This window comes from Myxine glutinosa, chromosome 13 (genome assembly GCF_964187855.1).
Source record: "Myxine glutinosa chromosome 13, kmMyxGlut1.1, whole genome shotgun sequence".
Lineage (NCBI taxonomy): Eukaryota > Metazoa > Chordata > Myxini > Myxiniformes > Myxinidae > Myxine > Myxine glutinosa.
This window is the reverse complement of record NC_136273.1, coordinates 2692585-2719555: the sequence shown is the minus strand read 5'-3', so window position 1 is coordinate 2719555 and position 26971 is coordinate 2692585. Positions and strand designations below refer to the sequence as shown.

The 26971-nt window shown below is 43.1% G+C and overlaps 1 protein-coding gene across 5 annotated transcripts in view; it reads left to right on the top strand.

Annotated features, from left to right (window-relative positions):
* LOC137438506 (breast cancer anti-estrogen resistance protein 3 homolog) overlaps positions 1-26971 on the top strand; it is a 253752-nt gene that overhangs the window by 172207 nt on the left and 54574 nt on the right. For 4 of the 5 annotated variants that reach the window (XM_068133601.2, XM_068133602.2, XM_068133603.2 and 1 more), the window contains 2 exons: positions 6372-6500; positions 19052-19452. In XM_068133601.2, coding sequence (XP_067989702.2) covers positions 6372-6500; positions 19052-19452 — 530 coding nt within the window. Of the gene's footprint in view, positions 1-1729; positions 1780-6371; positions 6501-19051; positions 19453-26971 lie in introns of those variants that run through there. The other variant, XM_078766950.1, reaches the window with a different exon arrangement.

The following is a 26971-nucleotide window of genomic DNA, read 5'->3' as shown; positions in this document are numbered from 1 at the left end:
ACAACAAAATGAGAAAAAGTCAGGGGTGTGAATACTTTCTGAAGTCACTGTATGTAGCTGCTGCACACATTTAACATTCCCCCCACCTTTCATTCGTTTTCTTGACCCCATTCCTCGTTCCCTCAATTCCCTTCCATTCTACCTTTGGATCGGAACAGTTGCCCTTATCCTCTGATCCAAGAATGTGAACTCCGATCACCATCACAAAATTGATTCGCCTTTCAAAGACCGCCCCAACATAAGCTCTACGCTATGTACCTTCACTGGCATCTGCAGCCGAGCCGGAAACATCATATAGGGAAGAGGGAAGAGGGAGAGCATAGGTAAAGCGCTGAGAATAACGAGGGATTGGATGCTGCTCTGTGATTTGTCAATGTTGTCACTTTTTGTTCTTCTGATGAACGATCTGACCTTTCTGTCTGCACTGAGATGGCCTGCCGATACTATGGAAACACAGCTAAACATTTGTCATATGATGGGTGACTCCCCCGTGGGTTCTCTGGCCAAGGCAAGTTTTGCACTGCAGAAAACAGTCTCATGGCAAGTATTACAGTGCCGTAGTTTGCCCTTGCCTTCTCAACATCAGCGAGCCGAGGCATGTGGAATTTGGCCAAGGTGTGAGTGCCAATCGTCTACTCTTTGTGAAAGACACTATAGGATCTTTAAGGTCCACCAGCAGCAACCATTGCTGGCATACGGGTCTCCTGCTTGATGCCCCATCCGATGGATGGCACACTCATCGATGACCTGCTTATGACGCGTTACAACGACAGTTTATAGTCACTCCGGGAAATGAGCCGAGATGAGACAGCTGGACGACAAGGGCACCAGCGCCACCGAGGTATCCTGCCAGCCCGTAACCGGTGATCGCTGAGCTTTAAAACTTTGGACTTTGCATTTTGTCCTCCTATCATTTCCGTCTTCTACAGACTCCTCTCTGGCCTTGCCCCCCCCCCCCCCCCTCAGCTCTCTCTGGGCTCTGTCCCGCAAATATTCCTACAGGTCGCACAAGATGTGCCTGCAACCCTCTTATGGTTAAACTGCCAAAATCAAGACTCTCTGCTCACCTTCACTCCTTCATTCCTCTTTTCTCCCGCCTCTGGAACAAACTCCCTCACCCACTTCAATCCCACTCCACCCTCCAGGTCTTTAAAACAGCTGTTGACCATCATCTCTTATCTTCCCCCATCCAAAACCTTGATCTTTTCTATCCCCGATAATTTCACCCCAATTCCACTTTTTTGAAATACCAACTTCTGTCCTGGAAGTCCTTGGTGTCCTTGCGTTTTATACTTCTCCCACCCCCCCCCCCCCCCTTCCCACGTCTCCTCCCCCCCCCCCCCTTCCCACGCCTCCTCCCCCCAAGCCCTCTCCCTCCCACACATCTCCCTGCTCTTAAATGTTGTGTGCCCTCAAGTGTTTGTGTGCTTCCCCTTCTCTTTTCCGCTCCCTCTTTTTGAATATTTTGTTTGTCTGGTTGATTTGTTTGTGAAGTAAATGTCAGCTCTTCCACGAGCCTCGATTCAGTAAACAAAAAAAAAAAAAAAAGCTGCAAAGCCATTTGTGAATCCTTTACGCGGTGTTAACTTTAACATGATAATGATATCGTTTTCGGTTCAGGCTAGTTTGAGGTCACAAAAAGGTCATCACTTATGGTATCACTTCCTTACACCCAGTTTTCAGACCTTGAGCCGCCCTTACCGAATAAATCATCGTGGTAGTTAATAATCAATGGGCTTACACCTGAGCCGATGGGTTTATTTCGGAATCGGGAAGCAGGTGTGTTCGTTACACTGAACATGTCTCTTCTTTGTTGGTTGGTAATCCTCTCTTATAGAGCTGTGACTTACTCATCTGTCACCTTACTTTCCTGACTGTGACTTACTCATCTGTCACCTTACTTTCCTGACTATGACTTACTCATCTGTCACCTTACTTTCCTGACTGTGACTTACTCATCTGTCACCTTACTTTCCTGACTATGACTTACTCATCTGTCACCTTACTTTCCTGACTGTGACTTACTCATCTGTCACTTTACTTTCCTAACTATGACTTACTCATCTGTCACCTTACTTTCCTGACTATGACTTACTCATCTGTCACCTTACTTTCCTGACTATGACTTACTCATCTGTCACCTTACTTTCATGACTGTGACTTACTCATCTGTCACCTTACTTTCCTGACTATGACTTACTCATCTGTCACCTTACTTTCCTGACTATGACTTACTCATCTGTCACCTTACTTTCATGACTGTGACTTACTCATCTGTCACCTTACTTTCATGACTGTGACTTACTCATCTGTCACCTTACTTTCCTGACTATGACTTACTCATCTGTCACCTTACTTTCATGACTGTGACTTACTCATCTGTCACCTTACTTTCCTGACTATGACTTACTCATCTGTCACCTTACTTTCCTGACTATGACTTACTCATCTGTCACCTTACTTTCATGACTGTGACTTACTCATCTGTCACTTTGCTTCATGACTGTGACTTACTCATCTGTCACCTTGTTTTCCTGACTGTGACTTACTCATCTGTCACCTTACCTTAATGACTGTGACTTACTCATCTGCCACCTTACTTTCATGACTGTGACTTACTCATCTGTGACCTTACTTTCCTGACTGTGACTTACTCATCTGTCACCTTGCTTCATGACTATGACTTACTCATTTGTCACCTTGCTTTCCTGACTATGACTTACTCATCTGTCACCTTACTTTCCTGACGATGACTTACTCATCCGTCACCTTACTTTCCTGACTATGACTTACTCATCTGTCACCTTACTTTCCTGACTATGACTTACTCATCTGTCACCTTACTTTCCTGACTATGACTTACTCATCTGTCACCTTGCTTTCCTGACTATGACTCACTCATCTGTCACCTTCCTTCATGACTATGACTTACTCATCTGTCACCTTGCTTCATGACTATGACTTACTCATCTGTCACCTTGCTTTCCTGACTATGACTTACTCATCTGTCACCTTGCTTTCCTGACTGTGACTTACTCATCTGTCACCTTCCTTCATGACTATGACTTACTCATCTGTCACCTTGCTTTCCTGACTATGACTTACTCATCTGTCACCTTGCTTTCCTGACTATGACTTACTCATCTGTCACCTTGCTTTCCTGACTATGACTCACTCATCTGTCACCTTCCTTCATGACTATGACTTACTCATCTGTCACCTTGCTTTCCTGACTATGACTTACTCATCTGTCACCTTACTTTCCTGACGATGACTTACTCATCCGTCACCTTACTTTCCTGACTATGACTTACTCATCTGTCACCTTACTTTCCTGACTATGACTTACTCATCTGTCACCTTACTTTCCTGACTATGACTTACTCATCTGTCACCTTGCTTTCCTGACTATGACTCACTCATCTGTCACCTTCCTTCATGACTATGACTTACTCATCTGTCACCTTGCTTTCCTGACTATGACTTACTCATCTGTCACCTTGCTTTCCTGACTAAGACTTACTCATCTGTCACCTTGCTTTCCTGACTATGACTTACTCGTCTGTCACCTTGCTTTCCTGACTATGACTTACTCATCTGTCACCTTGCTTTCCTGACTGTGACTTACTCATCTGTCACCTTGCTTTCCTGACTATGACTTACTCATCTGTCACCTTGCTTTCCTGACTATGACTTACTCATCTGTCACCTTGCTTTCCTGACTATGACTTACTCATCTGTCACCTTACTTTAATGACTGTGACTTACTCATCTGTCACCTTACTTTCATGACTGTGACTTACTCATCTGTCACCTTACTTTCATGACTGTGACTTACTCATCTGTCACCTTACTTTCATGACTGTGACTTACTCATCTGTCACTTTGCTTCATGATTGTGACTTACTCATCTGTCACCTTACTTTCCTGACTATGACTTACTCATCTGTCACCTTACTTTCCTGACTATGACTTACTCATCTGTCACCTTACTTTCCTGACTATGACTTACTCATCTGTCACCTTGCTTTCCTGACTATGACTCACTCATCTGTCACCTTCCTTCATGACTATGACTTACTCATCTGTCACCTTGCTTTCCTGACTATGACTTACTCATCTGTCACCTTGCTTTCCTGACTGTGACTTACTCATCTGTCACCTTGCTTTCCTGACTATGACTTACTCATCTGTCACCTTACTTTCCTGACTATGACTTACTCATCTGTCACCTTGCTTTCCTGACTATGACTCACTCATCTGTCACCTTCCTTCATGACTATGACTTACTCATCTGTCACCTTACTTTCCTGACTATGACTTACTCATCTGTCACCTTGCTTTCCTGACTATGACTCACTCATCTGTCACCTTCCTTCATGACTATGACTTACTCATCTGTCACCTTACTTTCCTGACTATGACTTATTCATCTGTCACCTTACTTTCCTGACTATGACTTACTCATCCGTCACCTTACTTTCCTGACTATGACTTACTCATCTGTCACCTTACTTTCCTGACTATGACTTACTCATCTGTCACCTTACTTTCCTGACTATGACTTACTCATCTGTCACCTTGCTTTCCTGACTATGACTCACTCATCTGTCACCTTCCTTCATGACTATGACTTACTCATCTGTCACCTTGCTTTCCTGACTATGACTTACTCATCTGTCACCTTGCTTTCCTGACTGTGACTTACTCATCTGTCACCTTGCTTTCCTGACTATGACTTACTCATCTGTCACCTTGCTTTCCTGACTATGACTTACTCGTCTGTCACCTTGCTTTCCTGACTATGACTTACTCATCTGTCACCTTGCTTTCCTGACTATGACTTACTCATCTGTCACCTTGCTTTCCTGACTATGACTTACTCATCTGTCACCTTACTTTAATGACTGTGACTTACTCATCTGTCACCTTACTTTCATGACTGTGACTTACTCATCTGTCACCTTACTTTCATGACTGTGACTTACTCATCTGTCACCTTACTTTCATGACTGTGACTTACTCATCTGTCACCTTGCTTTCCTGACTATGACTTACTCATCTGTCACCTTACTTTAATGACTGTGACTTACTCATCTGTCACCTTACTTTCATGACTGTGACTTACTCATCTGTCACCTTACTTTCATGACTGTGACTTACTCATCTGTCACCTTACTTTCATGACTGTGACTTACTCATCTGTCACTTTGCTTCATGATTGTGACTTACTCATCTGTCACCTTGCTTTCCTGACTATGACTTACTCATCTGTCACCTTGCTTCATGACTATGACTTACTCATCTGTCACCTTGTTTTCCTGACTGTGACTTACTCATCTGTCACCTTACTTTAATGACTGTGACTTACTCATCTGTCACCTTGCTTCATGACTGTGACTTAATCATCTGTCACCTTGCTTTCATGACTGTGACTCACTCATCTGTCACCTTGCTTTCCTGACTATGACTTACTCATCTGTCACCTTACTTTGATGACTGTGACTTACTCATCTGTCACCTTGCTTTCATGACTGTGACTTACTCATCTGTCACCTTGCTTTCCTGCATGTGACTTACTCATCTGTCACCTTGCTTCATGACTGTGACTTACTCATCTGTCACCTTGCTTTCATGACTGTGACGTACTCATCTGTCACCTTGCTTCATGACAATGACTTACTCATTTGTCACCTTGCTTTCCTGACTATGACTTACTCATCTGTGACCTTGCTTTCCTGCATGTGACTTACTCATCTGTCACCTTACTTTCATGACTGTGACTTACTCATCTGTCACCTTGCTTTCATGACTGTGACTTACTCATCTGTCACCTTACTTTCATGACTGTGACTTACTCATCTGTCACCTTGCTTCATGACTGTGACTCACTCATCTGTCACCTTGTTTTCCTGACTGTGACTTACTCATCTGTCACCTTGCTTTCCTGACTATGACTTACTCATCTGTCACCTTACTTTCCTGACTATGACTTACTCATCTGTCACCTTACTTTCCTGACTATGACTTACTCATCTGTCACCTTACTTTCATGACTGTGACTTACTCATCTGTCACTTTGCTTCATGACTGTGACTCACTCATCTGTCACCTTGCTTTCCTGACTATGACTTACTCATCTGTCACCTTGCTTTCATGACTGTGACTTACTCATCTGTCACCTTATTTTAATGACTGACCAAACACTTTTCTCCATGGTGACTCTCTCTCTATTTTAGCCTTCGACCTCTCACTGCCCCTCTTCTATTGATTGCTTGAATCTCCTCCTTGTATATCCTGTCTTTAGTTACTGCTTTCTCATTTCTTTCAATTGTTGTTTATTTTCTAACCCACTCCTTTGTGTTGTGCAGCTGTGTCGTGAGAGGCTGGCAATGATTAGTCCTGAGAAGTCATTGAAACAGGAGCTTGAAGAAGAGCTAAAATTGAACAGGGAGGATCCGCGCAGCCATGCATGGCACCACGGTTCAATCTCACGAGAGGTAAGGGTCAAATTGAATGGGAGAGTGAGTAAAACGGCACTTTGGGGATGGTGATTTTTGTGTACAGAGTCAAGGCTCATGGCAGAAACCAGAACACAGAACGGTTTGGGATGAAACAGAACAAAAGGAACAGCATAAACAAAAGGGGAAATGCCAAATTGCAGGGGCGTGGGACAAAATAGATGGAGACGGACAAGAAGGGACGCGGGTAAGGACGATGGTAAGGGGAGAACGCAGGGGGTGAAAGAATGGCAAAGGGTTTGAGCAGCTTTTAGATAACAATGGGAAAGGGTTTAACATGGTTTATAGAAGAATGATAAAGGGGTTTAACATGGTTTATAGAAGAATGATAAAGGGTTTAACATGGTTTATATAAGAATGATAAAGGGGTTTAACATGGTTTATATAAGAATGATAAAGGGGTTTAACATGGTTTATATAAGAATGATAAAGGGGTTTAACATGGTTTATATAAGAATGATAAAGGGGTTTAACATGGTTTATATAAGAATGATTAAGGGTTTTAACATGGTTTATATAAGAATGATAAAGGGTTTTAACATGGTTTATAGAAGAATGATAAAGGGTTTAACATGGTTTATATAAGAATGATAAAGGGGTTTAACATGGTTTATATAAGAATGATAAAGGGGTTTAACATGGTTTATATAAGAATGATAAAGGGGTTTAACATGGTTTATATAAGAATGATAAAGGGGTTTAACATGGTTTATATAAGAATGATTAAGGGTTTTAACATGGTTTATAGAAGAATGATAAAGGGTTTAACATGGTTTATATAAGAATGATAAAGGGTTTAACATGGTTTATATAAGAATGATAAAGGGGTTTAACATGGTTTATAGAAGAATGATAAAGGGTTTAACATGGTTTATATAAGAATGATAAAGGGTTTTAACATGGTTTATATAAGAATGATGAAGGGGTTTAACATGGTTTATATAAGAATGATAAAGGGGTTTAACATGGTTTATATAAGAATGATAAAGGGGTTTAACATGGTTTATATAAGAATGATAAAGGGGTTTAACATGGTTTATATAAGAATGATAAAGGGGTTTAACATGGTTTATATAAGAATGATAAAGGGGTTTAACATGGTTTATATAAGAATGATTAAGGGTTTTAACATGGTTTATAGAAGAATGATAAAGGGTTTAACATGGTTTATATAAGAATGATAAAGGGTTTAACATGGTTTATATAAGAATGATAAAGGGGTTTAACATGGTTTATAGAAGAATGATAAAGGGTTTAACATGGTTTATATAAGAATGATAAAGGGTTTAACATGGTTTATATAAGAATGATTAAGGGTTTTAACATGGTTTATAGAAGAATGATAAAGGGTTTAACATGGTTTATATAAGAATGATAAAGGGGTTTAACATGGTTTATAGAAGAATGATAAAGGGTTTAACATGGTTTATATAAGAATGATAAAGGGGTTTAACATGGTTTATATAAGAATGATAAAGGGGTTTAACATGGTTTATATAAGAATGATTAAGGGTTTAACATGGTTTATATAAGAATGATTAAGGGTTTTAACATGGTTTATATAAGAATGATAAAGGGTTTAACATGGTTTATATAAGAATGATTAAGGGGTTTAACATGGTTTATAGAAGAATGATAAAGGGTTTAACATGGTTTATATAAGAATGATGAAGGGTTTTAACATGGTTTATATAAGAATGATAAAGGGGTTTAACATGGTTTATATAAGAATGATAAAGGGGTTTAACATGGTTTATATAAGAATGATTAAGGGTTTAACATGGTTTATATAAGAATGATTAAGGGTTTTAACATGGTTTATATAAGAATGATAAAGGGTTTAACATGGTTTATATAAGAATGATTAAGGGGTTTAACATGGTTTATATAAGAATGATTAAGGGTTTTAACATGGTTTATATAAGAATGATAAAGGGGTTTAACATGGTTTATATAAGAATGATTAAGGGTTTAACATGGTTTATATAAGAATGATTAAGGGTTTTAACATGGTTTATATAAGAATGATTAAGGGTTTTAACATGGTTTATATAAGAATGATAAAGGGGTTTAACATGGTTTATATAAGAATGATTAAGGGTTTTAACATGGTTTATATAAGAATGATAAAGGGGTTTAACATGGTTTATATAAGAATGATTAAGGGTTTAACATGGTTTATATAAGAATGATAAAGGGTTTTAACATGGTTTATATAAGAATGATTAAGGGTTTTAACATGGTTTATAGAAGAATGATAAAGGGTTTAACATGGTTTATATAAGAATGATAAAGGGTTTAACATGGTTTATATAAGAATGATAAAGGGTTTAACATGGTTTATATAAGAATGATTAAGGGGTTTAACATGGTTTATATAAGAATGATTAAGGGTTTTAACATGGTTTATAGAAGAATGATAAAGGGTTTAACATGGTTTATATAAGAATGATAAAGGGTTTAACATGGTTTATATAAGAATGATTAAGGGGTTTAACATGGTTTATATAAGAATGATTAAGGGTTTTAACATGGTTTATATAAGAATGATTAAGGGTTTAACATGGTTTATATAAGAATGATAAAGGGTTTTAACATGGTTTATATAAGAATGATTAAGGGTTTAACATGGTTTATATAAGAATGATTAAGGGGTTTAACATGGTTTATATAAGAATGATTAAGGGTTTTGACATGGTTTATATAAGAATGATAAAGGGTTTAACATGGTTTATATAAGAATGATAAAGGGTTTAACATGGTTTATATAAGAATGATTAAGGGTTTTAACATGGTTTATATAAGAATGATTAAGGGTTTTAACATGGTTTATATAGGAATATGAAAGGTTTTTAACATGGTTTATATAAGAATGATAAAGGGTTTAACATGGTTTATATAAGAATGATAAAGGGTTTAACATGGTTTATATAAGAATGATAAAGGGGTTTAACATGGTTTATATAAGAATGATTAAGGGTTTTAACATGGTTTATATAAGAATGATTAAGGGTTTTAACATGGTTTATATAGGAATATGAAAGGTTTTTAACATGGTTTATATGAGAATTATAAAAGGGTTTTACATGGTTTATAAAATAATGTGAAAAGGGGTTTAACATGGATTATTTAAGAATGACAAAGGGTTTAACATGGTTTATATAAGAATGATTAAGGGTTTTAACATGGTTTATATAAGAATGATTAAGGGTTTTAACATGGTTTATACAAGAATGATTAAGGGTTTTAACATGGTTTATATAAGAATGATAAAGGGTTTAACATGGTTTATATAAGAATCAAAAAGGGTTTAACATGGTTTATATAAGAATGATAAAGGGGTTTAACATGGTTTATATAAGAATGATAAAGGGGTTTAACATGGTTTATATAAGAATGATAAAGGGGTTTAACATGGTTTATAGAAGAATGATAAAGGGTTTTAACATGGTTTATAGAAGAATGATAAAGGGTTTTAACATGTTTTATATAAGAATGATCAAGTGTTTTAAACGATTAATAAAAAAATGATAAAGGGTTTAACATGGTTTATATAAGAATCAAAAAGGGTTTTACATGGTTTATATAAGAATATGAAAGGTTTTTAACATGGTTTATATGAGAATTATAAAAGGGTTTTACATGGTTTATATAAGAATATGAAAGGTTTTTAACATGGTTTATATGAGAATAATAAAAGGGTTTTAACATGGTTTATATAGGAATATGAAAGGTTTTTAACATGGTTTATATAAGAATGATAAAGGGGTTTAACATGGTTTATATAAGAATGATTAAGGGTTTTAACATGGTTTATATAAGAATGATAAAGGGTTTTAACATGGTTTATATAAGAATGATTAAGGGTTTTAACATGGTTTATAGAAGAATGATAAAGGGTTTAACATGGTTTATATAAGAATGATAAAGGGTTTTAACATGGTTTATATAAGAATGATTAAGGGTTTTAACATGGTTTATAGAAGAATGATAAAGGGTTTAACATGGTTTATATAAGAATGATTAAGGGTTTAACATGGTTTATATAAGAATGATAAAGGGTTTTAACATGGTTTATATAAGAATGATTAAGGGTTTTAACATGGTTTATAGAAGAATGATAAAGGGTTTAACATGGTTTATATAAGAATGATAAAGGGTTTTAACATGGTTTATATAAGAATGATTAAGGGTTTTAACATGGTTTATATAGGAATATGAAAGGTTTTTAACATGGTTTATATAAGAATGATAAAGGGGTTTAACATGGTTGATATAAGAATGATTAAGGGTTTTAACATGGTTTATATAAGAATGATTAAGGGTTTTAACATGGTTTATATAGGAATATGAAAGGTTTTTAACATGGTTTATATGAGAATTATAAAAGGGTTTTACATGGTTTATAAAATAATGTGAAAAGGGGTTTAACATGGATTATTTAAGAATGACAAAGGGTTTAACATGGTTTATAGAAGAATGATTAAGGGTTTTAACATGGTTTATATAAGAATGATTAAGGGTTTTAACATGGTTTATATAAGAATCAAAAAGGGTTTAACATGGTTTATATAAGAATGATAAAGGGGTTTAACATGGTTTATATAAGAATGATAAAGGGGTTTAACATGGTTTATATAAGAATGATAAAGGGGTTTAACATGGTTTATAGAAGAATGATAAAGGGTTTTAACATGGTTTATAGAAGAATGATAAAGGGTTTTAACATGTTTTATATAAGAATGATCAAGTGTTTAAAACGATTAATAAAAAAATGATAAAGGGTTTAACACGGTTTATATAAGAATGATAAAGGGTTTAACATGGTTTATATAAGAATCAAAAAGGGTTTTACATGGTTTATATAAGAATATGAAAGGTTTTTAACATGGTTTATATGAGAATTATAAAAGGGTTTTACATGGTTTATATAAGAATATGAAAGGTTTTTAACATGGTTTATATGAGAATAATAAAAGGGTTTTAACATGGTTTATATAGGAATATGAAAGGTTTTTAACATGGTTTATATGAGAATTATAAAAGGGTTTTACATGGTTTATAAAATAATGTGAAAAGGGGTTTAACATGGATTATTTAAGAATGACAAAGGGTTTAACATGGTTTATATAAGAATGATTAAGGGTTTTAACATGGTTTATATAAGAATGTTGAAGGGTTTTCATATGGTTTATATAAGAATGACAAAGGGTTTAACATGGTTTATATAAGAATGATTAAGGGTTTTAACATGGTTTATATAAGAATGTTGAAGGGTTTAACATGGTTTATATAAGAATGATAAAGGGTTTAACATGGTTTATATAAGAATGTTGAAGGGTTTTCATATGGTTTATATAAGAATGATAAAGGGTTTAACATGGTTTATTTAAGAATGATAAAGGGTTTTAACATGGTTTATATAAGAATGATAAAGGGTTTTAACATGGTTTATTTAAGAATGTTGAAGGGTTTTCACATGGTTTATATAAGAATGATAAAGGGTTTTAACATGGTTTATTTAAGAATGTTGAAGGGTTTTAACATGGTTTATATAAGAATGATAAAGGGTTTTAACATGGTTTATATGAGAATGATAATGGGTTTAACGTGGTTTTTAGAAGAATGATAAAGGGTTTAACATGGTTTCTATAAGAATGTGAAAGGTTTTTAACACGGTTTTTATAAGAATGATAAAGGGGTTTAACATGGTTTATGTAAGAATGGTAAAGGATTTTAACATGGTTTATTTAAGAATGATAAAGGGTTTAACATGGTTTATTTAAGAATGTTGAAGGGTTTTCACATGGTTTATATAAGAATGATAAAGTATTTAACATGGTTTATGTAAGAATGATAAAGGGTTTTAACACGGCTTATATAATAATGTTAAAGGGTTCAACATGGTTTATATGAGAATGTGAAAGGGTTTTAACATGGTTTATATAAGAATGATAAAGGGTTTTAACATGGTTCATATGAGAATGATAAAGGTTTTAACATGGTTTATATAAGAATGTGAAAGGGTTTTAACATGGTTCATATGAGAATGATAAAGGTTTTAACATGGTTTATATAAGAATGTGAAAGGGTTTTAACATGGTGTATATAAGAATGATAAAGGGTTTAACATGGCTTATATAAGAATGTGAAAGGGTTTTAACATGGTTTATATAAGAATGAAAAAGGGTTTAACTTTAACATGGTTTATATAAGAATGTGAAAGGGTTTTAACATGGTTTTGTGGAGCTGTGCTCTCACGTCGAACTCCAACAATATGGACGCGACAACGAGTTGATTTTCACTGAGCTGTTTATTCCGAGCTCGGCACGAATGCACTGAAAAAGGCTACGCCGAGCGGCAATATATCTTTCAAATTCAAACAGTAAGCCACGCCTCTTAACGGGGCGTGGTATGCAACCCGAGTGACCGCCCGCTGATTACGTCACCGGCCGGTACAAGAGAATTGTGTCCGGTAACCGCTACAGTTTATATAAGAATGATAAAGGGTTTAACATGGTTTATATGTGAATGATAAAGGGTTTTAACACATTCTCCTTTTTGGTCCTTAAATATCCATCCAGCCGGGTTTTTTAAATACCTGAAAATGCCCTGGTTTTTGCACGTTTTTTTTTTGTTTCTGCCATGCAAAGGGATAAATTTTACGATTTGGGATACCTTTTTACCTTATTTAAACGGTTAAACCAAATTTGTACATTTTCTATCGGTGATAAAATGCGGTTAATATTTAATGTTTGTGCCAGGACAGTTTAGTCCATGTCCATACCACTCCGTCATTGCCTAATAGACGTGTTTGAACATAGCCTCATGGATGTGTGTGCACTTCCCTCTCCTGTGCAACCTCACTGTGAGAGAGTCCAATGGCGTGCTCACTCAGTGCCTTTTCTGAGTCAATGCCGTTATCTACTATTTCAGAGAGCTGTTGGTCTGTCTGTGTCGCCATTTTTCTGAGATGGCTAAACGGATCTTCGTCAAACTTTCAGAGGTTCATCAGTGAGTGCCTGTGAGTGTTTTAGGCCAAAAAAAAAAACATTAAAAAAAATCTGAAAAAAAAAGTTCGTTTTTTTGGGTTAAAAAAAAACAACCGCTCAATAGTGCCTAAGGCTTTTAAAAATTACTGACAGTTATATACAAGTACACATTCGCATAAATAAATACAAAACAATCACCAGACATTTGAATACAAATAAATCAAACAATTCCGGAAGTGTACGAAGTTGGTATTAAGGCTTCTTCTTCTTCCTCATCGCCATCACATTTAACTCAGATAAAGTGATGAACGGCACATTCACCAGCATACATTCAAACTAAAAGGTTATGAACCCCCTTCCACTCCCCCCACTCCCTTCCTCACCCCTCCCTCTTCTGCCTCCCCCCTCCTTCCCCCCCCCCCCCCCCCCGCAACACCGGGTACTCCTGCTTGTACCATACACAGTACATTTGTTTGATTTATTTTGATTTTCGTGTTTACAATGCCAAAACAAAAGTGTAAATTAAATTCACTGCAGAACTAAAGACAAAATTCCTGTGTTTTTGAAGTGATCAAGAAGAATGGGAACTGTGTGCTCGGTATGTAAAGCGGTATGTATGTCTTTGTAGCATATAAAGGCGCTATTGACTTACAATCTAATGTGGACTCTGAGAAGCACAAGAATGTAGTTCGAGGAGAGAGATCATAATCCTCATTAGCAATATTGGAGGACTGGTGAAAGGAACTGACTCACTACATGTAAAGAAGTAACATTGAAATTTTAATAATCGTAAACGATTTTTGATGCCATTGAAGCGCGGTGCTACGCGCGCTTACTTGTAAAACAAGAAGGAAGCTGACAACGTGGTGAGTTTAAGAGTCTTTATTAAACGAGCTCAACTGTAGCACTGGGGCGCTCCGGGCTGCGCGCCCGGTGTATATCCCGCGGCCACGCCTACCCCTCGGGCGTGGCCGCCGCCCACTTCGTGCGTGGAATGATGCCCTCACGCCAGTGAGCTTTCGTGTCCGCCACACGCACCCCCCAGAATTCCCGCGCACCTGGAGGGCTAGTTTGTGGGGCAAACGGATGACCCGGCCGAAGCGCCCTCTGGCGACCGGCGGCATCCGGGGTGCAGGGATGCCAGCTGGGATGCCTCCGGCTGCGCCCGGGATGGGTGCAGGACCGGGGGGCGGCGGGCCTGGGCGGTGCCGGGGGTCCGCCCGCAGGGGGGCGGCCCCGACGCGGGGGCCGAGCCACCGGCGGTGGGTGGTCCACGTCGAGGTGGGCCGGTTTGAGGCGATCCACCGAGACGCGGTCGGGAGTACCGCCGATGTCCAAGGTGAAGTGTTTCACCCCGGTCTCCAGCACGCGGAAAGGCCCGTCGTACGGGGGCCGCAGTGGTGTCCGGTGGGCGTCGTGCCGGACGAAGACGTACTCCGCGGTGCGAAGCTCCGGGGCGACGTGCGTAGGCGGGTGCCCGTGGTGCGCCGTCGGCACCGGGACGAACCTCCGGGCTGTCTCCTGCAGCGCGGAGCGCTCCTGCGCCGCGGACCATGGTGCCGTGGGGTCGGGGAGGAACTCGCCTGGCACCCGCAGCGGCTGTCCGAAGACCAACTCCGCCGCGGATGCGCGCAGGTCGTCCTTGGGCGCCGTCCGGAGGCCCAGCAGGACCCAGGGGAGCCTGTCGACTCAGCCGCCGTCGCGGAGGGTGGCCTGGAGCGCGGCCTTCAACGAGCGGTGGAACCGCTTGCACAGGCCGTTGGCCTGGGGGTGGTAGGCCGTGGTTCGGTGCAGCTGGACCCCGAGCCCCCGCGCGACCGCCCCCCAGAGCTCCGAGGTGAACTGTGGGCCGCGGTCGGACGATATGTCCGAGGGGGCGCCGAACCGGGCGACCCAGGTGGCGATGAACGCCTGTGCGACGTCCGCCGCCGCCGTCGTCGCCGCCAAAGGCACGGCCTCCGGCCACCGGGTGGTGCGGTCCACCATTGTCAGGACATGGGTGAAACCCCGCGAGGGGGGCAGAGGTCCCACCAGGTCCACGTGTACGTGGACGAACCTTCGTTCCGGCACCGTGAACGGGGCCAATGGGGCCTGGGTGTGCCGGTGCACCTTCGCGCGCTGGCACGCGAGGCACGTCCTGGTCCAGCCGCAGACGGCCTTCCGGAGGCCATGCCAGACAAACTTGTCGGCGACCAACCTCTGGGAGGCCTTCGTGCCCAGGTGGGACAGGCCGTGGATGGCGTCAAACACCTGGCGCTGCCAGCCGGCGGGCACGATGGGCTGAGGCCGCCCGAGGGAGACGTCGCACAAGAGGGCCTCGCCGTCGAACGGCACCTCGGTGACGCGGAGGCCCGTGACGGCGGTCCGCAAGGCCTGGACGCCGGGGTCGGCGGCCTGGTCCGCCGCCATCCGGGCATAGTCGATGCCAAGGTGGACTGCGTGGGCGACGGACCGGGAAAGGCAATCCGCCACCGGGTTGTCCTTACCCGCGACGTGCCGGATGTCCGTCGTGTACTCGGACACGGCCGAGAGGTGACGCTGCTGCCGGGCCGACCACGGCTCAGCGACCTTGCCCATCGCGAAGACCAGTGGCTTGTGGTCGACGAAGGCCGTGAACGCACGGCCCTCGAGCAGATGGCGGAAGTGCCTGACCGCCAGGTGAAGCCCGAGCAACTCGCGGTCGAAGGTACTATAGCGGCGTTCGGGCGGGCGAAGCTGCCGGCTGAAGAACGCCAGCGGTTGCCAAGCACCACGCACCCATTGCTCGTGCACCGCGCCTACCGCGTAGTCTGAGGCGTCGGTGGTGAGGGCGATCGGTGCATCGGGCGCCGGGTGCGCGAGCATGGTGGCGTTAGCCAAGGCGAGCTTCGCGCCCGCGAACGCCGTGTCCATCTGCTCGGTCCAGGTAATGTCACCTTTGCCCGGCTTCCCTCGGAGGGCCTCGTGCAAGGGGCGCAGGAGCTGGGCGATGCGGGGCAGGAACCGATGGTAAAAGTTTACCATGCCCAGGAACTCCTGGAGCCCCTTGATCGTGTGGGGGCGCGGAAACCCCTTCACCGCCTCCACCTTGGCCGGTAGGGGGACGGCCCCGTGCCTGGTGACGCGGTGCCCCAAAAAATCGATGTCGGCGACGCCGAACCGGCACTTGGCGGGGTTCACGATGAGGCCATGCTGGCCCAGACGTTCGAAGAGCGTGCGGAGATGGTGAAGGTGTTCTTCGCGGGACGCGCTGGCGACGAGGATGTCGTCCAGGTATACGTACACAAAATCCAAGTCGCGCAAGACGCTGTCCATGAGTCGCTGGAACGCCTGAGCCGCATTCTTCAAACCGAAGGGCATCCAAAGAAATTCGAACAGTCCGAACGGCGTGATGACCGCCGTCTTCGGGATGTCCTCCGGCCTGACGGGGACCTGATGGTAGCCGCGTATGAGGTCCACCTTCGAAAAGAAGGACATGCCCGCCAACCGGGCGGAGAGTCCTGGATGTGGGGGACGGGGTAGCGGTCGGGGGTGGTGGCGTCGTTGAGGCGCCGGTAGTCCCCGCACGGTCGCCATCCCCCGCCGGGCTTTGGCACGATGTGAAGCGGCGACACCCAAGCACTCTCGGAGCGCCGCACGATGCCGAGCCGCCCCAGCGTAGCGAACTCCGCTTTAGCTACCGCGAGCTTCGTCGGCTCGAGGCGGCGTGCCCGGGCGTAGACCGGTGGCCCGGCGGTGGGGATGTGGTGTTCCACCCCGTGCTTGACAGCCCCCGCCGAGAAGGTGGGCCGCGTAAGGGCCGGGAAGCTGGCGAGGAGGCGGGTGAAGTCATCCGCTGCCGGAAGCGTACAAACTAACCTCGCCGGGACTGAACCGCTCAGCAAGCCGCTTGGCGAGCCACTCGGTGAGCCGCTCAGTGAGCCGCTCAACGAGCTGCTCAGCGCGCAAGCAAGCGAGCTGAACATTTCAGCCTGGACGAGACGTCTGTTCTGCACATCTACCAACAACCCGTGTGCACAGAGGAAGTCCGCACCAAGCAGTGCCATGGGGACACTAGCGATTACGAACGTCCACTCGAAGCGTTGCCTTCCGAACCGCAGGGAGAGGCAGCGCTTCCCGAATGCGCGTATGGGTGTTCCGTTCGCGGCAAGCAACGTGGGGCCCCGGCCCGCGGTGTGCTTGTCGGACGTAGAGGCAGTGATAACGCTCACCTGTGCCCCCGTATCGCATAGGAAACGGCGCCCGGACAAGGTGTCCGTTATAAAAAGAAGGCTGCCGGAATGGCCGACGCTCAGGGCCGCTACCGAGCGCCGGCTTTTTAGTTTCCCGACTTGCCGAAGGAGCACGGCGGGCAACAAGTCCTCGCCTTGTGGCCAAACCTGGCGTGGAAATGGCACCAGGTTTGCGGTGAAGGCGGAGGCCGCGGTTTTTGCGGTGGTGGTGGGCGTGGCGTGGCGGCGGCCACGCGGCGTGTGTCAGCCTCTGGATCCCCGAGGTGTGGTGCATCAGCATCAGGGTCAGCCTTGGGATGCGCGGCGGCCACGCCAAAACTCGCCTGCGTGTTCAAAGCCGCGAAGAACCTGTCGGCCTCGGCAGCGAGCGCTCGGGGTTCCGTCGTCACAGAACCGGCCAACGCGAGGCGGACTCGTGCCGGCAGCTGGCGTCGAAATAACACCCGGAAAAGAGCGTTCGCGGTTTCGTCGCCCATCAATGACAGCATATGGTCCATGCGGACCGACGGTCGCGTGTCACCGAGCTCGGGGAGGTCCAGGAGGCGGTCGGCCCGTGCATCCACCGTGAGGCCGAACGTGGCGAGGAGGAGACGCTTGATCGCCTCGTACCTGCCGTCGGCCGGTGGGTTCCTCAGGACCGACAGGACGCGGGCGGCCGTGCCGGGCCCGAGGGAAGCGACCACGTGGCAGTACATGGTCTCGTCCACCGTGATGCCTCGAAGTCGGAACTGGGCTTCTGCCTGCAGGAACCAGACTTCGGCTTGCGTCTCCCAGAACTCGGGGAGTTTCATTTGGACCGCGTTGTTTGCCATTGCGATGGCGTATTCGGGTGGTCAGCGACGGCTGACCAGAACGTCGGAGGGTCACCAATGAAGCGCGGTGCTACGCGCGCTTACTTGTACAACAAGAAGGAAGCGGACAACGCGGTGAGTTTAAGAGTCTTTATTAAACGAGCTCAACTGTAGCACTGGCGCGCTCCGGGCTGCGCGCCCGGTGTATATCCCGCGGCCACGCCTACCCCTCGGGCGTGGCCGCCGCCCACTTGGTGCGTGGAATGATGCCCTCACGCCAGTGAGCTTTCGTGTCCGCCACACCATAACACTTGTTCTTATTTATAGATTCTCAATGTGGATGACATGTAGGACACAGTATTGCATATATAACACATTAATCCACTCCCTCTTTTTTTTGTCCTCTGATTCCTCTTTTTTTGAAATTCAAATATGGTAACTCTAGTTTTAGAGAAGAATGGGAATTGGTTTCACATGGTTTTAGAGAAGACTGGGAAAACACCTGTTATACCAACACTTGTTTTATTTTTCACCAGAGGGCCGAAATGCTGCTTATCAAAGATGGTGACTTCCTAGTTCGAGACTCGCTATCGAGGCAAGGTGATGTGGTTCTCACGTGTCGTTGGGCAGGCAAGCCGCTTCACTTCATGATCGAGTACTGCAATTCCACACCAGATATGCCTGAACCTGGGTATCGCCTTGAGCACGAGGTGTTCAGAAGTGTTCCAGCACTTATCCGCGCACACATTGGTGGGCAGCTTCCTTTATCAAAGTGTACACCCGCCTTTCTTGGCCAACCAGTGTTACGGAGTGTTCCCCTGCGCTGTCTGAGTTCAAAGCATGTTGAATTGGTATGTCCAGCAACAGAAAGTAGTAACAGGTGGCATCAGAAATCTGGAGGATCTTTCCAAACCTGTTCATCATCTGGGCCTTGCAAGTAAGTTTGTCGATTGTTGAGTTTGTTGATTGTAAGATCCCAGTTATTGATACTTCCATATTTTGTCCACACATTATTTCATCTTTGCAGCCAGAAATTCATTAATGGGAGAGAAGAGGTGGGGGTGCGGTGGGGGTTGGGGGCGGAGGGGATAAAAATGGGAGAGGAGGGGTGAATTAGCTTCTTCATATGTTTTGCTTGTTAACACCACTGCAGAAAGTTCCAGTATGGAGATTTGACATTTTGTTGATTATTACAAAATGGTGCACGTCAGCTCATGCCTCGGCATGTATTATTCTGGTGTGAGTCTAACTCTCTATGTTTCTGGATTCTTTCTTGGACTTCAGACTCAACCAAAGGACTTAGGAGAGTCCAATATTAATAGTATATCTAAAAGTTTGCTTATAAAATAATTCTCTTCACTTCCCTCAAATTCCTCCCTCAAAGTTCATAAACATGTCGCATAATGCCCCAGTTGGATGATTCAGGAGGGGAACGGTGTGAGGAAAGGAAAGGAAATGCTATTTAAGAGGTGGTTAAACACCCCAGTATGTATACGGCCTCTAAGCCTAAATGAGGCAGTGATGGGAGACTGGGTCGGGATGTCAGCTGCAACTGTTGATATGAAGTGATGAGAGGAGGGAGGGTGAGATAATGTCCCTGTCCTTCCTTGTAAGGCACCAAGAACGTTGTACTGTTCTATAAAGAAGTTGCCTTTATCAAAAGGATGTTTATATAAAATATCCTTTTAACTCTATGTTGTCTTTACTGTCGGAACCAACATGAAATAATCTTTGGCTAATGCTGTGCATGATATCATAGGCATTCCCTTTTGTGAGGAATATACAAAGGGCCAGTGTCCTACACCCGCCTTTCTTTAATCTTTAATCTTTCTTTAATCTTTAATCTTTAAATTAAATAAATTAATTTCATTAATTAAATTAAATTAAATTAAATTAATTATTAATTAAATTAATATTTTATAATTAATTTTTTTATATATTATTTAATTTATTTAAATATATATATTTTATATTTTATATATAAATTAAATATAATAAAATATTGTAATTAAAATTAATTAAATTAAATTAAATTAAAATTAAATTAAAAAAATTAATTAAAGAAAAAAATATTTAATCTCAGCAATGTTCTTGCCCAAGCAAGAACATTGCTGAGATTAAAGATTTTTTTAAACATTGCTTATAGATCATATTCCTGGGTTTTTGGTCTTCAAATTGTTTACACGATCGAATAACCCGTACTTACGGGATGTGTTAATTTGCCCAGAATTAGTACGGGATAACTTGTAACATCCAACCCCCACCAGGAGCACCGCTATATAACACACATGTACATGGAGATAAATTGGACCAACGCAACACCCTGAACACCCGGGAACAAGAAAAAATATTATACGATGAAAAAACCTTCCCGTGCATTATTCATTACAATGTACATCATGACATCATTACATCATCATCATTTCATCATTACCCCGAGTACAATTACCAGTGTTCAACTTATTCCATCCGGTGGTTCAGAAGTGCATATAAGTCAAACAAAGAAACAAATGAATGAACTTCTCAACATATATTTTGCATGATTTTCTCATTTGAGATGTGTTTGATATTGTCGGCCTGAATAGTCCAATTGGTAAATTGCATGATTATAAAATATTTCACAAAGAGCAGCATTGCAGGAAATCTATACTGTGGTTCATACCATCTGTGGGTGCTTCTTATTGTGAAAGTGAGTACCAGTAGTTTGGCCTTTGAAGTCAAAGAAGGAAAAGAATGAGTGAAAGATTATACAAGGAGTGAGCACCACACGTTGGCTTCATAGGGACAGAAATGTGACTGAAAGGAAAATATTATTTTAAATGATATGAAGTAAAATAATCTGCATATTGTTGACATGGACAGTTATTACATCACAATAGAAACAAGAAAGAGCAATCGGAGATTGCAGATCCTAGCCAGGACGTGTTTGTGAGGTGTATTTTGTGGGGTGTTTTTTGTACATTCTTTCATTATTTTGTGCAACCTCACTTTCATCAGACATGCAACACATGATGCCCTCTTTATAAAACTGAATTGTTATTGTATTTTAAATATACTAGGGCATGCCCGTACGTGGGTGCCCGTTCCTTGCCAAAAAAAAAAAAAAACGCTACCCGTACGCTCTACCCCGCCCGTACGCCCGTAAACAAAAAAAACAACGCTCTTCGCTTCCGCCCTTCACTCTGACTGAATTGGGAGAAATAATGCGCATAAGAAATCGAGAAATTATTATTTTCTCCGGAAGAAATCGAATTACGAACCGTAATGGCGCACGCGCTCGGCTCGGCTCGCTCTCACATCGGCCACGCCTACGCAACAACGCGTTCTGTGATTGGCTGCCGGAAGTGCAGTCTTCACTGTCCGGAAGGTCGCAAATCGCAGTTACGATGAATCGCAAATTAGTTTTAATTAGTTTTAAAACATAGTTTAACGGCAACATAGTTTTCCAACGTGAAATAAATGAATACGCTCTCAAATGTGCCGTCCGAGGCAGAGTCTGTTCGCCACGTTCGGCACACGTGATAGCTCGCTGCTCTCTGATTGGTTGAATCGTTTTTTGGACATAGCTCGGTAACTACTTCTCCGATTAATATGAAACCTTGAAAAGGCACATCCTCGGGTCCCCAGCAATATACCTGGCAAGTTTAAAGTATATCGGACCCGTGGTTGTCGAGAAACAGCGGTCACAGACATACAGACATACAAACATACAAACATACAAACATACAAACATACAAACATACAAACATACACACAGAGATTACTGGAATTATAGATAGATATATTTTAAATGAGGCTGTCCTCTGGGTCTTTTCAGTCCCTGGGGTCTTTTGCATCCTCGGAGTCTTTTGGGTCATCAGGGTTCTATGGCTCTTTTCTGTCCTCAGGGTATTTTGGGTCTTTTAGGTAATTGGAGTGTTTTGAGTCCTTGGGTCTTCAGAGTCTTCAGGGTCTTTTAGGGTCCTCGGGGTCTTGTGAGTCCTTGTGGTATTTTAGGTGCTCAGTGTCCTTGGGTCTTCATGGTATTTAAGGGTCTTCAGTGTATTTTGGGGTCTTGGTGGTCTTAAACGTCTTGGGGGGGGGGGGGGGTCTTAAACCATCTTCACTTGACCTTTTTCAAAGGTCCAATGGGTCTCAGCAGTCCAAAGTGTCGAAAGGCACATTCCGATGGTACATAATGAATAGACGTACGTAATTAGTAGACAGGATGCCACTGACCTCAAACAGTACATCTATATCTATCTATAATTCCAGTAATCTCTGTGTGTATGTGTGTGTGTATGTGTGTATGTGTGTGTGTATGTGTGTGTGTGTGTATGTGTGTGTGTCTGTGTGTCTGTGACCGCTGTTTCTCGACAACCACGGGTCCGATATACTTGAAACTTGCCAGGTATATTGCTGGGGACCTGAGGATGTGCCTTTTCAAGGTTTCATATTAATCGGACAAGTAGTTACCGAGCTATGGCGATTTATTTACCAAACTCCGCAAGCCGTTCGCTTTGGCTTTGCGAATTGGACCAAACCATTTCATATAAATAGAGGGGGGGGGGGATTGTCACCGTACTCGCAAGCCGTTCGCTTTGGCTTTGCGAATGAACCAAACCATTTCATGTAAATAGAGGGGGGGGGGGGGATTGTCACCGTACTCGCAAGCCGTTCGCTTTGGCTTTGCGAATGGACCAAACCATTTCATGTAAATAGAGGGGGGGGATATAATTTTCGATATATATATAGTACGGGCATGCCCTAGTATATAAAACACAGTTGTGTGTGTGTGTGTGTGTGTGTGTGTGTGTGTGTGTGTGTGTGTGTGTGTGTGTGTGTGTGTAATGTTACCGATAGACTCCTAAACGGAGAGGCTTACGTGCTTGATATTTGACATAGACATGGCCATTGAGCGTGGGACGAACATGGCCGAACTCAAAATATTTGACGATCCATATTTTTTATTCATATTTACCTCAGCGCATTTCAGCGCACGGAATCAATGGAATCAGAGCAGGTGGGCGCTGATTCGCTCAGAGCGATCACGTGATGACGCTATGACGCTATGATGCTATGAACGATATGACGCTATGAACGCTATGACGCTATGAAAAAAAAAATCGCTATGACGCTATGAAACGCTATGACGCTATGAACGCTATGACGCTGTGACCGCGATGACGCTATGACGCTATGAAAAAAAAAATGGCTATGACGCTATGAACGATATGACGCTATGACGCTATGACGCTATGAAAAAAAAATCGCTATGACGCTATGAAACGCTATGAACGCTATGGAAAAAAAAATCGCTCGCTTTGCCAAGGGGCTCGCTCCCCCCTCCCCCCTCCGTTCCCCTCCCCTCCCCTCCCCCACCCGGCAATGCCGGGTACTTCTGCTAGTAATTAATAAAAACCACCTTTAGCGGCCATTTTTCCCCGCAGAGCGGGGGTTGGCCTTTTTCGGGCACCGTGGTTGTTGTTGTTTTTGTTGGTCCCCTTTTTGAAGCAATGTTTTATGGCCGGATGCCCTTCCTGCCACCAACCCTTTTTGTCGCCTTTTACGACAAACAGGGAATTACCAGTGAACTGGTACTCAATTAGCCGACCTCGGAAGGATGACAGGCTGAGTCAACCCCCCTGGCGTTAATTCAGCGATCGACCGGGATTCGAACCCAGGATCCTAGGATCCTAAGCTGGCACCCTAGCCGCTAGCCCAACACCAGTACATAATTAATAGATATATTGAAAACTCACATGGCTGGAGAAGATAATATAGTAGAGTTTCTTCTTCTTCAAACAACAACTTCTGGCTGCCAGACCGTAAGACCAATCATATTGAAATTTTAAACACATGTTCTACGTTACGACTACTACATTACTTTGAAGTTTCACATCGATCAATGAAGCAGTTCAAGAGATAGCATTTTAAAAAGATTTTTGTTCAATCTAATATGGCCACCAACCCATGTGACATATGAATTATTCAAGGACACCATTGTATCCCCAAGGTATTGGGAATATATATGTGAAGTTTCCATTCGATCTTTTCAGCTGTTCTGGAGGAGTGGATTTTTAAAGGTTTATTCTTCAAAAAAAATCAGCCACCAAACCATGTGACCTATGATGTCATGGTCACGGAACCTTTTGTTCGTCATGATTATGCAATCATGCATGCAATGTTTTGCCTTGATCTGTTCAGCCATTTTAAAGAAAAACGGTTTTTGCTGGTTTTTAAGGCTTTTGTGTTAAAAAAATATGGCGGCCGAACCACGTGACCAATGACATCATTCTTTTTTTCTTCTTCACCAATTTATCCCAAGATGAAGCTCAATAAATTTCATCCTGATCAGATGAAGCTTTGTATTTGTCGAATTACGATGTCATAATGGAGGCCTCTATAACATCATCATTAACATATTGTTGCGGTTTTGCGAAGCCCGTTCCCTTACCAAGGGGAGATTAAGCCCCTTGTTCTCCTTGGGTCTTCGAACCGCGAGACTGAGTCGCCATTTCCGGTCAGACGCGGGAAAGGGTCTCGGGACAATTTTTGCACGTACCTAAGTACCTACGCCGCTGCGGAAGCGGGGATCGAGTCTCGCACGAACCACGCGTAATTGAGTACACCCGAGCGGATGGCATACCACGTGGTCCGTGCTGTTACTTTGCTATTGGAACCCGATCAGAGCGATATAATTCATACCACGCTACGTCAATGATGGAAGGGATGAAACGGTCGAATCAAAGGAAGAACAGGTTTAATTATTATTTACACAATGTACACTGGTAGAAGAAGCAGAGACACAGGGCAGTCTTAAGCAGTCTTACTTATTTCCCCGGACAATGGGCCCACTTACACACACAGGGAGATGAAAGAAGAATGTTCATGCACCGAACGCGCCGGCTTTGGTCCTCCAGGAACAGCTCACCCGGCGTGGCCCTCTGGCGGTCACCGCACGTATCCCGGTGAAGGCGGGCAGGCAGGTGGGAAAATCCTCGCGGCGCGTGTATTGGCAAAGGCAGGCAGGCGGGAAAATACGTGCGTCTGTGGCCCGGCACAGCTGTCCTTCACAGCGCGATTAATACAACTGCGCACTTTCACTCTCGTAACTGACACAGCGCAACTTGTCTGCACTCCTCGGGGATCTGACTCCAGCTCAACTGAGAACTCAACTTAGGTGGGGATCTGCCTCCAGCTCAACTCACATCTGAGCGCTCCAAACTCATAACTCAATTCAGCGCGTCTCCTCTCGTCTCATAACTCGTAACGCAACGGAGCGCTTTCCCTCTCATAACTGAGGCGGGGGCTCTGGGCACAGGGTTATAGTGCCCCCGCCCTAGCCCGCATCAAATGTTCCAAACCCCGCCTTTTGCCGCAGTGGTAAGTCACTCCCCTCGGGGCCCTGATTGGCGGCTCGTGCTTACCGGTCACTCCCACTCCTCCTGCCCCGCCTCCCTTCGGCCTTGATCGACTTGTTCAGGCCGGCCTCGTGGTATTTCGCGCCAAAACCAAAAGCATCGAGGCATCGTAAAGGACCTAACCCTCCTTGTCCTAATCAACGCAAAACTAAACACAGGAAAGGTCTACGCTTACATTTACTAAGAGATAACTGAGCTTAAACGAGGCTACATGTTGTAGTGTAACTAAACTAGGAGGAGAAATTAACCTTTATTATAAAAACACAAAACTGCAACAATATGTTATTCCTCATGGAGAGTTCTTTACAATGAGCCATGTCTCAATTTTTTCTACGCAGCGCTTTCGGAGATATGGAGGTGCAAAGTTTTTTGGTTTTTCCAAGATGGCACCTATACCACATGACCTATGATGTCATAATTATGATGAAAAAATTTACAGGAGGAGGCACAGCTATGGTGAAAATTTCCTGTTTATTGGACCAATGGTTGCAGAGAAAAGCATACTTATTCTGGGAGGACAAACAGACAGACAAACAAACAAACAAGAAATATGTCGAGCATAGCACAATACTTGCAAAATCCCTAAAATACGTTGTTGGCCTATGTTGACCTCAAAAATACTTGGTGGTTGAATTTATTGACCAGATATGCAAAGCCTCTTAAAATTTCAAGTAAATCGGATGAAAATTGAGGATTTTAGAAATTTGGCCTATGTTGACCTTTTGGCCTATGTTGACCTATTGACCTTTTGACCCCAAATTGATTGTTTTTTTACCCCCCCAAAAATAGGCTTCTTGCTTATGACCAACTCTACCATTTGGTGAAGTTTCATGAAGATCTGTTGAAAATTGTGACCTGTAGGCGACTGACATACAGACATACAGACAGACAGACAGACATACATACAGACAAACAAACAGACAGAATAATGCACAAGACCAACCAATATACTTGGTTGTAACAAACTGACCCAAATGCAATACCCTCTCTTCTGGCGAGGGTAAATATGATGATGAAATGCTTCAGGTTGAAAGAGTGATTTGCAATATGGGT